At 58.3% G+C, this 14,053-nt stretch overlaps 1 protein-coding gene and 1 long non-coding RNA gene across 2 annotated transcripts; both read left to right on the forward strand.

The window, feature by feature from the left end:
• The first annotated feature begins 1,016 nt into the window (after positions 1 to 1,016).
• Positions 1,017 to 2,632, forward strand: LOC148593094 (uncharacterized). The gene is made up of 2 exons (XR_015913813.1): positions 1,017 to 2,197; positions 2,579 to 2,632. It is a non-coding gene; the product is annotated as an uncharacterized LOC148593094 (long non-coding RNA).
• Positions 2,633 to 7,314: 4,682 nt separating this feature from the next.
• On the forward strand, positions 7,315 to 12,939 carry LOC104567401 (carbonic anhydrase 15-like). The gene is made up of 8 exons (XM_088532216.1): positions 7,315 to 7,502; positions 9,049 to 9,084; positions 10,341 to 10,511; positions 10,718 to 10,878; positions 11,220 to 11,312; positions 11,891 to 11,957; positions 12,059 to 12,225; positions 12,724 to 12,939. The coding sequence occupies exons 1-8, from the start codon at positions 7,436 to 7,438 to the stop codon at positions 12,937 to 12,939; spliced, it is 978 nt and encodes a 325-aa protein (XP_088388342.1). The 5' UTR covers positions 7,315 to 7,435.
• The last annotated feature ends 1,114 nt before the right edge of the window (positions 12,940 to 14,053 follow it).

Below are 14,053 nucleotides of genomic sequence, written 5' to 3' on the forward strand. Positions count from 1 at the left end.
TTTTATACATTGTATGTACTGATTTTTCTTTAGTTTTTATAGGTACGAATGTGTGTGTGCGTGTGTGTGTTTCTGGGTGGTGATATATATAAATATATATATACTGTAGATGGTACCCTTTGTGCTGCGTCCAGCTAGGTGAAGCTAAGCACTGGGATATGAACTAGGCTCTTAGAGTTGATACTTCTCTAAAGCTGGCTACACTCTGTTGTAGGACAGGATGTGATAGTGTACACTTGAGTAGGATGCAAAGTCTATGCTACTACAGTCCGTTCCTGAAAAATATTTTGTTAGCAGTGCAAAATTTAGAAAACTTCTAATTCTTTTAAAGCCAGATGGAATATTCATTCTTTGTAGTATCCTAGCGCAATAACAAAAAGCCTTTTGGCTTGGTTTAGTCTCTAAAGCTGTGTTTTGTGGTTAAGGTGAACAGATACCTTACCTCACACATCTCATAAGACTGCGGGAATCTGTTCAATATATTTTTTTTTAATTTTCAGTTCTGTGGTGAATTTATTGAAAATAAGCTCTTACAATTTGCAACTTCATGATGGCTCCTGGTTATAACTATTCCAAATGTAGGCTTCTCTGTAGAAGTCTCAGTGTAATATTTTTACTTAGTTTCTGAGCCCTTCCCACTTCGTTATTGGCTCAGAGGCTGGTATTTTTTCCCTGTCCTTCATCTTAACTAAACAAGGGAGGCTTTGCCTTGAACAGAGCAGCTCACTAAGTACAACTATCATGTACCTCTGAGCTTTTAATTTGGCAATAAAACTGTCATTTTCCCACCATTACATTTTTAACATTTTTCTCCCACACTGAGTATACTCTCTCTTAGAGTCAGAGCCTTTGTATCAGAAAATGTCACAACTACTACGACTTCAGGACTAACTGGGGAAGAGTTATTTTTCTCGAGAGCAGTTGACTTCTCGGCAAGGCTCCCGAGCCCTTGGCAAGGCAACCAAGTTCCGTGTGCGAACACCAGTTAGAGGTGCTTGCCCGAGGAATCCCATTAGATTGATGGGATATTTGGAATTATATTTAGTGCATTGATTTCCCACCCTGTCCCCCATCACCATTTGCTTTTCCGAATGTTTTTCTTAAATACTGGTGCATCTCAAATCTTCCTCCCACACAGCGGAGGAGATCCCATTACCCAAGCATTTCTAGCAGCCCAAATAAGCCAAGTGCACTTTTCCCTTCAAACAGTCTCGGCAGCAATTACTTGTGTAAGGTTTTAAGTCTGCTCTGTGCAGGGCTAGTGCATTCCAGTGTGGCCTCCGTCAAAACTCTTCCTCAAGTTCCCTTTCCTTGCTACATCCTGTGGTGCCATATTGAGATCATTGCTGTTCCTTCCTGAACAGTTCTAGGTATTCACTTGTATCAGTGCTCGGTGATACATGTACACAGTCTCACAGCAGCCTCTAATTTTAATTTTTTTTTTACTAGATGAGTTGTAAAATATTGTAATGTTAGGCAGTGGGTTTAATTCTATGCTAGAAGATCAAAATTGTCATTCAGATGTACAAAGAACATGTCTGTTTGCAACATGTTCAGTCTAGTCTATTTTTGAGCCTCAGACTTCCTTTATCCATTCAAGACAGGACACTGATCTAGAAGAGAAATGAATTAGATTTTTTTTTTCTCCTACAGGTTTAGTCTTCTGGTCTCCGTTCAGGCAGGATTCCTAGTGAAATCATTGGGTTCTCTGTCTGAGTGAAGATCACAGGATTGCCTTGTCAAATGTCTTTGAAGTTTTACTTGGGAAGAAAATGTTTTTGTGACCAGTATTTGCTGTTCTTTCCCATCTAATATTAAATGAATCTGAAGGTGTTTTTAAAAATATTTTTTATCTTTTAGATGTGGATTTTCAGTGGCAAAGCATTGAAGTTTTGATGTCGTCTCATAAAATTTGTTTCTTCTTTTTTCAACTTCTGAGAATTTTTTTTTTTTTTCCCTCATCAGCTAAGGAACATGAAGTGTATCCAGAGATTTCTTTTAAATTTCCCAATTTGCAAGTTGGGAGCTGGAACCTCAAACTGGAGCAGATCGATGTAGAGGAGGAGGCAAGTCTGAGTTCCAGTGTTCTGGCTCTGACACCCGGTTCCAAACAGCGTATGCATTTCTTAAAAATAGATGCATTCAGCAGTAAAGATCTGCTTCCGCTAGCATTATTCTGCATTACCTGCCTGCTACGGTACAATATAGCTTTAATTTTCCAGTACTGTGCACCTTGGAAGCTGAGTGGGTTGGAGATGCTGCGGGTGCGTGTGGCGCCGCGCTGCAAACTGAATGTCCGGCTTGCGTTTGCCTGGGGGCTGAGAGAGAGAATGAGATGCTGCTTTTTACCTTCTCTTGGAAAATAATTTTAGCCAGCGCTGCATTTGCAGGCTTCTCCCATGTAGTTGGTTTGTGACTGGATTTAACTGTGGCGGTGTATAAAAGATTTTGATATTCTGTGAGATACCATGTAGAATTTAAATTTGATACTATAATAATTCAGTCCCTGTGACATTGTTTTTTGTTTTAACTTCTTTCCTTGGGGTTGACACTAATCTTTCTTTTTTTTTTTCTCAAGATGCTGTGAGAAACATTTCATCCAAATGCCAAATAAATTGTGTTCTGTAAGAGAGATGGTCTGCTTTAATGTCTGTTTTTAGTGCCATATTTTTGCATAGGTGTAGTTCTTCAGCATGCAAGAGGAAGTCTTGTCATCCCAGGCTTCTAAACCATGATCTTTCTGGAAGATCAATAGATGCATTTAAGTTCAAACAGGGAGGCTGAAGTGGCTCCCTTTAGCAGTGGAATTTACCTATGTTAATGTTGTTTTAAGATGGTCCTGGTTTTGTATCCAAGAAGCCCATTTCTGCTGCCTCGGTAAAACTTCCCCCCCAACCCACCTGTGCAAACATCCAGAAGGGGCAGGAGGTGAGTGCGGGTGGTCGCGCGGGGCTGCGAGAGGTGCTGAGGGCTGCTCCGTGGGCAGACAGTGCGAGATGCCCCTGCGCCGATCCCTGCAGCTCCTCTGGCACAGGGAGCCCGTTCCCAAGGCCCAGCCACATTTCCCAGGAAATGGCGGTTGCGGAGCCCTCTCCTGCTGCTGGCGCCTGTGCGCTGGGCTGGGTGGAAGTGCCCCGGGTGGGCAGGAGGAACTGGGTTGCTCCTGAAACAGTGTCCTGTGGCAAGGAGCTGGATTTCGTCCGGCACCGCGCTCCTTCTGTCCTGCGGGAGATGGGCAGTAGATGGCGTTCCCGCTCGGACTGGGATTGAGCTGTTCTTAAAGCACAGGCTGTTTTAAGTCTCCCTCTGGAGTTCTGGGGAAAGAGATGAGCCGGCCTCTGTGCACTCAGGCAGCCAGAGTCCCCATTTGCCTGTGACAAGGTGGTGTCTGATGCTGTGTGTCATGAAAGAACCTGTAGCTCTGAATTACTTACAGCTGTCTGACAGTGGGGAGCTTTTAAACTATTTAACTATTTTAACTTGAAACTATTGTGCTGATTAATAATGTGGGTTCATCTATGCATCTCTCAGATTCTGGTTGTGCTAGTGGCATGGAAGATAAAGCAGCACCAAAATCCAAGGCAGTTTGGTTACAGCAAGTTGTGCCCCCCAGCGCTGCTTTGGACCCTGCTCTAAAGGTTGCTTGTTATCTCTTTAGATACTTGTAGCAAAATTACCATGGACTGCAAAAATTGGTATAGCCGAAGTGCAGGTCATGGGCTGCCCCTGCCCCAGGTACGGAAAGGCCTTGGCTCCCTTTGGCGAGCTCTGGGCCTCGCCTGGCTCCGCGCTTGGGAGCGGAGGCAGTTTGTGTTTTGCAAGGCGCTGAGCCCGCAGTATCTGCTGTGGTTGAGCCGTGCGAGGCTGTCCCGAGATGGGCCGTGGCCGCAGGATGCGCTCAGCCTTGAACGCTGTCCAGCGTGTGCTGTCATCGTCACTGCGGGAGCTCCTTCCCCTCCGCCCGCAGAGGGCAGCCGCTGCCAAAGCTCCCTCCGGCTCCTGCCCGGCTGCTGGACCTGGAGCAGCGCCTCGCGGAGCTCCCTCCCTGCCGGCAGGTGCTGGTTCAGCCCAGGGGACGCAGCCCTTCCCTCAGTGCCGGTCTCGCTGGGAGACAAGTGACCCCCTGCAGCAGCCGCGCGGAGAGAGCTGGGCTGCCCGGACACTCGGTCTGGCTGCGTCGGCCCCGCACAGCTCTGCTAGATGTGGCACAGACGTCAGCAATCCTTCCCTTCCTGTGGCCCCTTGGGGATGGGAGGTGATGCCGTGGTCCTCAAGAGGGTCTGGGCAGGTTGGGCTGGTCTGGGCATTCCTAGCGGAGCTGCAGCTGCCACTGTGGTCCCAGTGCAGCTCCCGTGGGATACGCGGGTGCTTGCAGCCATCAACACTGCGCTCAAACGAAGCAGCGATCAGCGCTTGTGCAGATACCGCACAGGAGCTTTGCCCAGCAGCCCTCTGTTTCGGATGGTTACCTGTTTAAAACACATCTTTCTAGGGGGGGAATCAGCAATTGTGCTCAGCATGGCCTGGGTGCCACGGCGGCCCTGGTGCGCACATGGGGTGTGCGTAAGGGCTGCGGTGACGCGGCCGGCACCGCGGGACCAGCTGCACCGCGAGCGGGCGACGTCGCTGACGGCCGGCGGCGCAGGGAGCCCGGCCGGGGCCACACTGCGGCCTTTGTGCGTGCGGCCGGGGGGGCCACGCGCCGCCCGCGGGGGCGTCTTCTGGATGCGCTGGTGACGGGCTTGGATGGGCACTCGGCGCAGGAGGGGCTGAGAAATGGGCAGATTTAGAGCTTTTTGGTGCTGCTGCCAATGGAGTCGCGGCAGAACTAACTGCTAATGCTGCTCCAAAGAGCTTGCTGTTATTTTTCTTATTACGGAGAGCAAAGACCAAGGAGAATTTGGAATGGCCAGAGCAGTTATTCTGCTTGAACTTCTCTCCATGCTGCCCGTGGGTCTCTGGACACCCGCAACCCTCTGTGCGCACTAGCCCAGGCTGTCCATGCTGCTCTGCTCCTCTCTGGCTGGCCAAGTCCTCGGGTGGCCCCAGTACTCAGATCCCCGGGGCTGCACCATGCACAGGTGATGCAGAACTTGCCTCCTGGAGCTGCTCTCGGTGCCTCCGACATGCGCTGCACCCACCAGCGCTTGCTGGCGGAACTTGTGGCGGGGCTTCCCGGCAGGGTGGCACCGTGCCTGCCCTGGGTCGATGGACCCAACTTAGGCAGCTATTTTTAATTTTCAGGGAGGTTGTCCTTTTTTTTTCCTTCTCTTTATTTTTTTTTAGCTTTAATGGCCCTTGCCCTTCCTGCCAGCGAACACTTTCACCGATGTGAACCTCGTCCTCCCTGGCTCCCTCGGGAGCCTCCCCTGTGGCCTCCCTCTGCAAGGATGACGCGGAGCCGCAGGACTCGCCGCGAGCTCTTCACCACGGTCATGGCAGCAGCAGCCTGGGAAGGACCCAGCAGCTCTTTAAAGGTTTGATCCAGACCTTCCAGAGACCTGAGGCCGGGTCACTCCTGCCACATGCCAGTGCGTTGGGTGCTCCTGGGTGGAGGGCAGAGCCAGGCACGGCGGGAGAGCCCTGGTCCAGGCAGGGTCCTGGGCCCCTCTTTTGTCCATGTGGGATCTCTTAGGTAGCATCTCTTGTCTTTGCCTCTTTGTCAAGAGTCTTTGCGTGCACATACAGAGCAGGTCAGAGAGCTTTTAGGGCTTGAAGGAAGCAGGTGCAGGTGCTATCTGTTCACGAGTGGGTGAGGGTGGCAAGTGGCACGTCTGTGCTGTTGGAGACCATAAACCTCCCTTTTGCTCTCCAGGTTGCTCTGGAGTGATGATTACAGTCCTCTGCAAACTGCATCATCCGCAGACCAGGTGCCAAACCGGACTGACGGCCCCGATCCAGAGCAGCTCCCGGGGGCTCTGCACCGTTGTCCTCCTCTCTGCCTGCCGCTGCTGCCGGACACGTCCCCTTGCTTCTGCCCGGCACCCGCTGGAGCCGCCCCATGCTGGGGAGCCCGAGGAGCCCCCGCCGGGGTGAGCTGGAGCCCCCGGGACGAAGCGTCCGCCAAGCCAGGGAGCTTCCCGGCCAAGCTGCCGGCAGGAGGCTCCTTCCTGTGGCCTTCTGCCAGCTCCGGGTTTATTCATCCTGGCAAGGTCTCCGCCACGCTCCGAGCCAGGAACTGAGCACCGACAGGAGCAGCAGAGGAGCGGGTCCTGTGGCCTCTTTTCTTATCCTTGCCTGCAAAAAGCAGGGATATTTTCGGATAACGCGACAACAGCACAATCCAGTGTTTTCGTGCCCCCTTTTTCCAGCCTACCTGCGGCAGGAGGAGAGCTGCTGCTCCGAGGTGAGGGCTCCCACGAGGTCTGCCCGGTTAGGGGATGTGAAGCAGCACTGCTTGGAGTGAAGGTCCATGGCGAGCAAGGAGCCCAGCAAGCACGTCCAAGGGCAGGAGATGCCCTGGGCTGAGCTCTTGCAGAGGCAGCGGTGCGAGCAGGGGGCATGGACGGGTGCTGACGTCCCCTTTGGATGGCTCATGCTTCCACAGGCCCTTCCCAGAGGCGCTCGGAGCCGATTTCAGCCCAGGGTGTGCATGGTGGCAAGGGCCCCTCTGTGGTTCCTGCTGCCCTCAGCATTCGGGCTGGCTCTTTCAATGCCATTCTTGAATCCCCACGTCACTTGTGCCACTTCACCCCACCGATCTGTGCCTTTCCGGGGGCACAGCTGCGGGATGCCGAGTGACCGGAGCGGGGCCGGCATTCTTCCTCTGTTCCTTCCTCACCGGTGCCTTCCTCTGTTTGGCTGGGAACTGCCTGGGCCCCAGCTGGGGACATCCCATGATGGCCATGGGGGATGCAGCCTGCCCGTGGGGCCAGCGGGGCGCTGATTGCGGGGACGGAGGGCAGAGTCACGGCGCTCCCTGTGGCTTTAGCTTTGGAGTTACACCCCGGCTGGGAGCTGTCAGGATCACGGGCTGGCCAGAGTCTGCTCCCCACGGCTGGGCTTGGCCATTATGGTGGGTGATGGTCACGACGAGCCGGGGTCACCGAGTCCCCCACTCAGCACTGCCTTCTGCTTCTGCCCCCGTCAGGCCTTGGAGCCCCCAGATTGATGAGTCTGGGGCACCGCGAGGGCCTGGCCCTGCTCACCAGGAGGGACCTGCTGTGACTCCTGGCCAGGATGGGCAGGAGCATCCTGGGACCTGCGTGCCCAGAGAGGGCGGCCGCGGTGCCAGCTCCAGGCAGGTGTCCCGGCGCGGGGAGGGGCTGGCTCCGGCGCTCCCCGCTAGCAGGCGAGGAGTTAAAAACTCAGCCTGTGTGATGAATATTTAACAGCAGCGCCCAGGCTGGAGCTGAGGATTTCTCCGGCTGGCGGCTGGCAGCGCGGCGCCCTCCCGGGCACGCTGCGCCGCGGGGCCGGCATCACGCCCGGCACCATGGGGGCACCGGGACTGGCAATAACTTTCCTGACGCTGCTGCTCGTGGTCCGTGCGGCCGCCGGAGGTGAGCGGGTGGGTTGGGGGGCGGCCAGGGGTCTGGCGGGTGCTGCGATGGAGGGGCCCCGGGGGCTGCGGCACGGGGATGGCGGCACCATCCCGGTTTGTTCCTTTGCTCTTCGGACGTGCTGTGCGCTGGCTGGGGTCTGTGGTCCAGCATGGACCCACAGGGCATTGCTGTCCTGCTGCACCACTGGGGTCCTCTGTGACCCTGCTCCACTCTCGGAGCTGAAGGGGCACGTCCGTGTCTGGGAGCTGAGTCTGGGCAGGAGATGCCTGGTCTGAGCTGGTGGGGATGCAGGTGCGCGGGGCTGTGGCCTGTCCTCACTGCCAGAGTCAGGGGCTGGAGAAGTTTGGGTGCTCCGGGCCAGGCTGTCAGCGCTGCCGTGGTTGGTGCTTCCCAGTACCTGGCTATGCCCAGGGATGCTCTTGTGCTGGGGGAGCAGTGCAAGAGGGCGATGGGCTTTCCCAGAGCTCTGCTTCCCCTGGCACAGTCAGAAAGCTGCCTCCAAGCCGGGTCTCCTCCAGCCGGGAGTGCGGCTGCTCCCCAGCTTGGGGCTGCGCTCCCTCCTAGGCGGCAGTGGGTGCGCGGAGGTGGCAGCAGCCGGACTCGGTGTCCCCGTGGGTGTTGGTGGGCTCTTGGGGACCACGACAGAGATGAGAGTTTGGGCCTTGCAGGGGGTCTGGGAGGGAGCCGCGTGCTGCAGCGCAGAGGGGGCGAGCGAAGGAGTGCAGTGAGGCCGTGAGTGTGGAGGAGAGGGCAGGACACGGGCTCCGGCCGCCTCAGCTTGCTGCCTGCGAGCCGGCGCTGGGCAAGCGCTGCTGGCGATGGAGCCGCTCCACAGCTCCCTGCCGGCGCGAGCGGCGACAGCAGCGTGGTGGGAGTGAGCCCCCGGCACCGGCCGGCCCCCAGCGTGGGCACCGCGCTGCCCACGGCCCCGCTCGCCGCCGCGCCGGCTGCGGCAGCCCCTGCCGGCCACGCAGCTGCCACGAGGGGAGAAGCCCCGCGGGAGGTTTGGCAGCCCTCGCACCCAGCGCGGGAGCTGGCGCAGGGGCCGGGAGCAAGGCCAGGGCTGTTTGCACTGAGCACGGTTTGATGAGTGCTGAGGAACGGCGCGGGGCAGTCGGGGAGGCAGAGCAGCAGCTGCTTGCGGAGTCCCGGCAGGTTTCCTTGGGGAGAGGCGGCCGAGGGTGGTGGGCAGGGTGCGAACGTGCTGAGCGGCAGCGCTGGGAGCAGCCGGGGCAGGAGCCAGCAGCAGGTCTGAGGTACCAGGGGCGTTTGGCACTAAGAGCAGGAACGGGCACCGTGGGACACAGTGCGGCCCTCACTGCGCGGTCCCAGCATGTGGCTTGGGCAGTTGTGAGCCCCTTGCTCAGGGTGTTTGCGCTGCTGGAGTGAGCGTGGGGCCATGGGGCCATTTGCAATGTCCCCCGTGGTGCTAGGTGCAAACGGGGCCCCCTTCCTCCTCCCACCCTGTGCAGGCAGGAGCAGGAGGCACTCGGGATCCTCCAGCGCAGACTGTCCTCTCACTGGAGCTCTCCTCTCCCCACAGGGCAGTGGTGCTATGATTCGCAGGACCCCAAGTGCGGTGAGTGCTGCGTTGCGGAGGCCCCATCCCTCAGGACCCCATGGACACAGCCTGCTCTGCCTCTGCGTCTCATGTGTGAATCCCTGAGCACTCCGCTTTTCCTGCAGGGAAGTGGCCCTGCAGAGGGGTGATGTGAGGCACAGGGAGCTGGAAGGGGCCAGGCCACGAGGGAAGCAGTCGGGCGGGTTGGTGGCAAAGGCACTGCAGGGACAAGGGCTTGGGGAGGGACAAGTTGGACTGTGTGGTGCAAAGGTGGCGATGGCCACAGCGCTGTGCAGCTGAAACCTCCGGCTCACGCACACACAAACTAAACCAAATCCCCAGAGCCCCTTGGAGGGGCTCAGGCTCAGCTCCCACCTCCAGCAAGGATCAGCTCCAGGATGCTACCGAGGGGGCAGGATTGGCCTCTCCGGATTTCACTGAAGCAGATGAAAATCTGCATTTAGCACTTGCCCTCAGCAACACCCACAATGTTGATGGGTAGGAGGGAGGCAGCGAGACCTCCCTGCGGCGTGAGGAAGGACGGTGCCATGTTGGGAGCCGGAAGGAGTTTTCTTGTTGCTGCTCAGAAAATAACCATCCGCCCCGCGATACGGCGGCTGGGTGCCGCTTGGTCTTGAAGTATGCAAATAGCTTGTAAAAGGTTAATTAAGGCTCAATGTGCAGGTAATTATCTGTGATGGTCCAACTGTTTTATAGCTCTTTGGTGCATGTACACCATGTCCAGTGCCCGGGGTGCATAACCTGTGTCTGGAGAGCATTAGCAGTTGGGCACGACTTACTGCTCCTTGATGAACAGCCGGACGGGGCTGGCAATTTAACCGAGGTCGGCTCACCAGCAAGGGCATGTTTGTGCCAGCACAGGGCTGGAAGAGGCAGAGCAGCCCTTAACGAAAGCAGCAGCTGGTTTGCAGGGCTGGGAGCGCTCTGTGCAGGATGGTCCTTGTGCCCTCCCTTTGCCCCACTGCGTCTTCTGGCCGTCCTCTCGTCACGGACGCTCAGTTCGGTCCAATTTGCTCCCCTTAGAGAAGCAGCCTCTCCACAGCGGCCGTTGTGGGGCCGGTGCAGCCCCTCCATCAGCCCGAGGTCGTGGAGCTGGCCGTGATGACCATTTAAGAAGGAGGCTTAAGGAAGTCTCTGTGTGTGGATGCTGCCGCTTGGCTGGGCGGGAAGTGGCTCCTCTGGGATGCCAGGAGTTCGGGAGAGGTGTCAGGGGAGCTCCAGACCCGCCAGTGCCGACCCCACGGCCTCCACAGGCCCCAGCCACTGGAAGGAGCTGAAGGCCACCTGCGGGGGCAGCCAGCAGTCACCCATTAACATCGACCGGCGCCGGCTCCGGAGGGACAGCCGCCTCGGCGACATCCTCTTCGAGGGCTACGACCAGGCCCCGCCGGGCAAGTGGAGGCTCACGAACGACGGGCACACAGGTGGGTCCCTGCCGAGGCTTCAACCCAGGGGCTGGCAGCTCCCGGGTGCTCCTTCCCGTAGCCTGCATGAATGGGATTTGCATGATCATGGGCATTAACCCGGGGAAAGGGGGAAACAGCCCTGGGGCTTGCCCGGCCATGGGGAGCTGCGGGGCGCAGCTCTCGGCGCGGCGTCCCCACGCTCCTCACCCGCGGCGCTCTCGCAGTGCTGCTGAGCCTGCAGGGCGACCCGGCGGCCGAGCACATCAACATCAGCGGCGGGGGCCTGCCCGGCACCTACCGGGCACTGCAGCTCCACTTCCACTGGGGCAGCCTGGTGGGCAACGGCTCCGAGCACACCCTCGACGGCCGCCAGTTCCCCATGGAGGTAGGTGGGAGCCTTGCAGCCGCGGGGCTACAAACGCACCCCGAACTGAGAGCAGTTTTTGGTAGCTCGTGGCATTTGTGCTTGCTGCAGCCACTCATCCGATGCTGCTTCCCAGCCCCACTCCCCTTCAAGGCAGCTCCCTTGCTTTGAAGAGCTTTGATCTTCCTAAACCTCCCACGGGAGCGGCAAATCCGCCCAGACTCATGGTTGGGATTTCCCAGGCGAGACTGGCTCCGTGCTGCCCGTCCCCGGGCTGCCTGGGGCAATGCGGGTGCCCCGACGTTGCCACCTCGCTGCGGGGCGGTGGGTGCCTGCGCTCAGCCCCCCTGTGCTCTCCCCAGCTCCACATCGTCCACATCAACATCAACTACCAGACCCTTGGGGAAGCCAAGGGGCACCCGAATGGGCTGGCCGTGCTCGGCTTCTTCTTCACGGTAGGTGCTGGGCGGGCTGGGAGCTCCAGGGCAGCCCCTCTCTGCCCACTGCACCCTGGAGCCAGCCGGGTCTGGGGTGGTGGGGCCACACGTGGTCAGCTCGGTGCAGGTCTGAATCTTCCTGCCCCGAGTGGAAACCTCCTGCTGGTCTAAACCAGCATGGGAAATGACCAGAGGATTTGGAGCAGAGCTGCCTGAGCTGCACTTGTCTTCCTGGGAAATGCTGGTTTCTGGGAGCTTCCCATGGGAACATGCTTGGTGCCAGTGCTGGGGAGGGGCTTCTTACAGCTGCTGGGAGAGAGTGAGAAAGTGTCGCGGCCAAGGGGGCCTCCTGCCCCTCAATGTCCACAAAGCTCTTGGGTTTGCCTCAGAAGAGGCTCTAATTTCTTGGGCTTTGCACAGTTGCACAGCGAGGAGGGCTGCTTAGGGCAGGAGATGGTGGTGGCCTTGGAGGGGAGCAGTGCTGGAAGTCCCTTGTATCCCTTGCATGTCCTGTCTGCTGGGACCCGGGGCTCAGGGACCTGCATGGTGTCAGCTGCTCCGTGTAAGCACTGACCGCTGGCTGCTCTCCCCCGCAGGTCTCAGAAACAGACAACTCCAACTACAACACCATCGTGGCTGGTCTGAGGAATGTGTCTCACCACGGTGAGGTGTCCTCACCTGGTCTGTGCTAGGACAGGGGAGAAATCCTGATCTGGGGGTGACGATGGTGGGACTCATGGTGCCGACTCCTGCTGTCTCTGCAGGGGACTCTGTGGATCTGGCCTCTACCTTCCGCCTCAGCAACCTGCTCCCGCGTGCTGGGCAGCTCTCCAAGTACTATCGCTACCTGGGCTCCCTGACCACCCCCGACTGCAGTGAAGTCGTCGTCTGGACCGTGTTTGAGGAGCCTGTGGCCATCAGCCAGGCGCAGGTAACGGTGCAGGGCACTCTGGCTCTGCTTCCCCTGGGGAAAAGCCCCGGCATTGGAAGCTTCTAGCTGCTGGGTTGGTGCTGTGGATGGGGCTGTGGATGGCCTCATCTGCCAAAGCGCTGCTCACCAGGCTGCTGGCGCATGGTCCGGTACCTCACACAGCCCCTTTCATGCCATTCTCCTCATATCTGAGCTGTAGTACATGGAAAACAGTCTCTGCCCTAAAGCTCTTGTCGCGCAGGCTGTTTCTGCAAGGGTTAGTGGTGGAAGCGCAAGCACCCACTGGCACCGTTGAGCTCCGCGCGGGTCCCCGGGTGATGTGCACGTGCCCCGGCACCCCACAGAAAGCACAGGGTCAAACCTGGGTGATGGCAGCACCCCGTAATGCTCCGAAATGCCTCTGTGCGCATGAGTGGGGGTTGGCAGCCATGATGCGGACTCGGGGCAGCTCCCTCAGCGTGGGGTGACTGTCCGCTCCTTCCTCTGCCTCCTCCACAGCTCAGGGCGTTCGTGAACACCGTGCACTTCCCGGCCGTCAGCTCTGCACCCCTCAAAATGACCAACAACTTCCGCCCGCCGCAGCCCCTGGGCCGCCGCCAGGTCCTGGCCTCCCGCCTCGCCACGGCCAGCAGCGCCGCCCCGCGCGCCCACCCGCTCCTCTGGGCCCTGCTGCTGCTGCCCCTGCTGGGCCCTGCTGCCGCGTGGCCCTCGTAGCGCGCCGGCTCCAGGCCCCGGGCAGCCATGCTGAGATGAAGATGGGCATCGGTGCAGGCCTCGAGCCGGGCAGGACATGGCTGGTGCAAGGCTTGAGCGTGGCCAGCACGAAGCGCTGGTGTGGGGCTGGAATAAACCCAAGGCCTTTGCGCTGTGCCTGGGTGTCACGGGCGTTTTGTTGACTTTCCCTTGGGCCTTGCGGGATTTGGCAGCAGTGGGGCAGAGGGAGGGGGGCAGTGGGTGCTGCAAGATGCTGCCAGGCTGAGGGAGGGGTCACTGTGTTCCTGCATTGGTGGCCTTTTCCCTAGAGCTCATTTTAGGCCTGGGTTGACTGAAACGTACTGATGTTGACAGAAATAATTAAGAGCAGAGTTTAACCTCCAGACATGAATATGGGGAAAGGTCAGAGGTGGCACCTGTGTGTCTTGGGGGCATGGCTGGCTCTGAGTGCCGACACGGGCACGAGTGGCCACCCAACCCCTTCGCTGTTGTGGGGGCGGCCTCCCATCCAGGCTGTACTCACAGCCTCCAGCCGGCGCTTGCTAGCAGCAGCGACCTTGCTGGGGGCCCTTGGGTGTGCGACCTTCCCGTAAGGGCTTCATTAGCACAAGTAATGGCCTCTGCCACCTCCCTGCTCCCAGCACGGCTCATTACTGCAAGGGCTCGTTACAGTGAGGGCTCATTACAGCAGGGGCAAGGCAGGAGCAAGACACAGCTGCGCTCCTCAAGGAGGCTGAGCCCATGTGCGCCAGCGGGAGGTGCTGGAGCCCCAGCCTGCGGGGACTGCAGTGCCCTAGGCCAGACATCGGCTCCGTTACGGGACCTGCACGGTGTTGGCTCTGCCACATGATGGCTGTGTCTGGTTTGTGGCACAATTTTTTCACCTGGGCTTTGCTTTTTGACTGCTCCACCATATCCATCGCTTCCTCCCTGCTTTGCACTGTGCTTTTGCCTGGAGTTTCCTCAGGGGCTCTGTCCCGGGCAACCCTGTATCCACAGTCCAACTGAAACCATGGTGTGGGATCGCTTCCCGTTCTGGGCCCGCAGGTGCCATGGGCACCAGCTGGGCAAAACCCACTGGCCTCCAAGCCCCTTGTCCATGACAGGGAAAGCA

The sequence above is a fragment of the Tinamus guttatus genome, unplaced genomic scaffold, assembly GCF_059628265.1.
Source record: "Tinamus guttatus ecotype Peru unplaced genomic scaffold, ASM5962826v1 Tinamus_guttatus_pri_ptg000459l, whole genome shotgun sequence".
NCBI lineage: Eukaryota > Metazoa > Chordata > Aves > Tinamiformes > Tinamidae > Tinamus > Tinamus guttatus.

Coding starts and splice junctions, on each gene's coding strand:
- LOC104567401 (XM_088532216.1), top strand. CDS start 7,436: ATGGGGGCACCGGGACTGGCAATAACTTTCCTGACGCTGCTGCTCGTG. Junction 7,503..9,048: donor GGTCCGTGCGGCCGCCGGAG/GTGAGCGGGTGG, acceptor CTCTCCCCACAG/GGCAGTGGTGCTATGATTCG. Junction 12,226..12,723: donor TGGCCATCAGCCAGGCGCAG/GTAACGGTGCAG, acceptor CCTCCTCCACAG/CTCAGGGCGTTCGTGAACAC.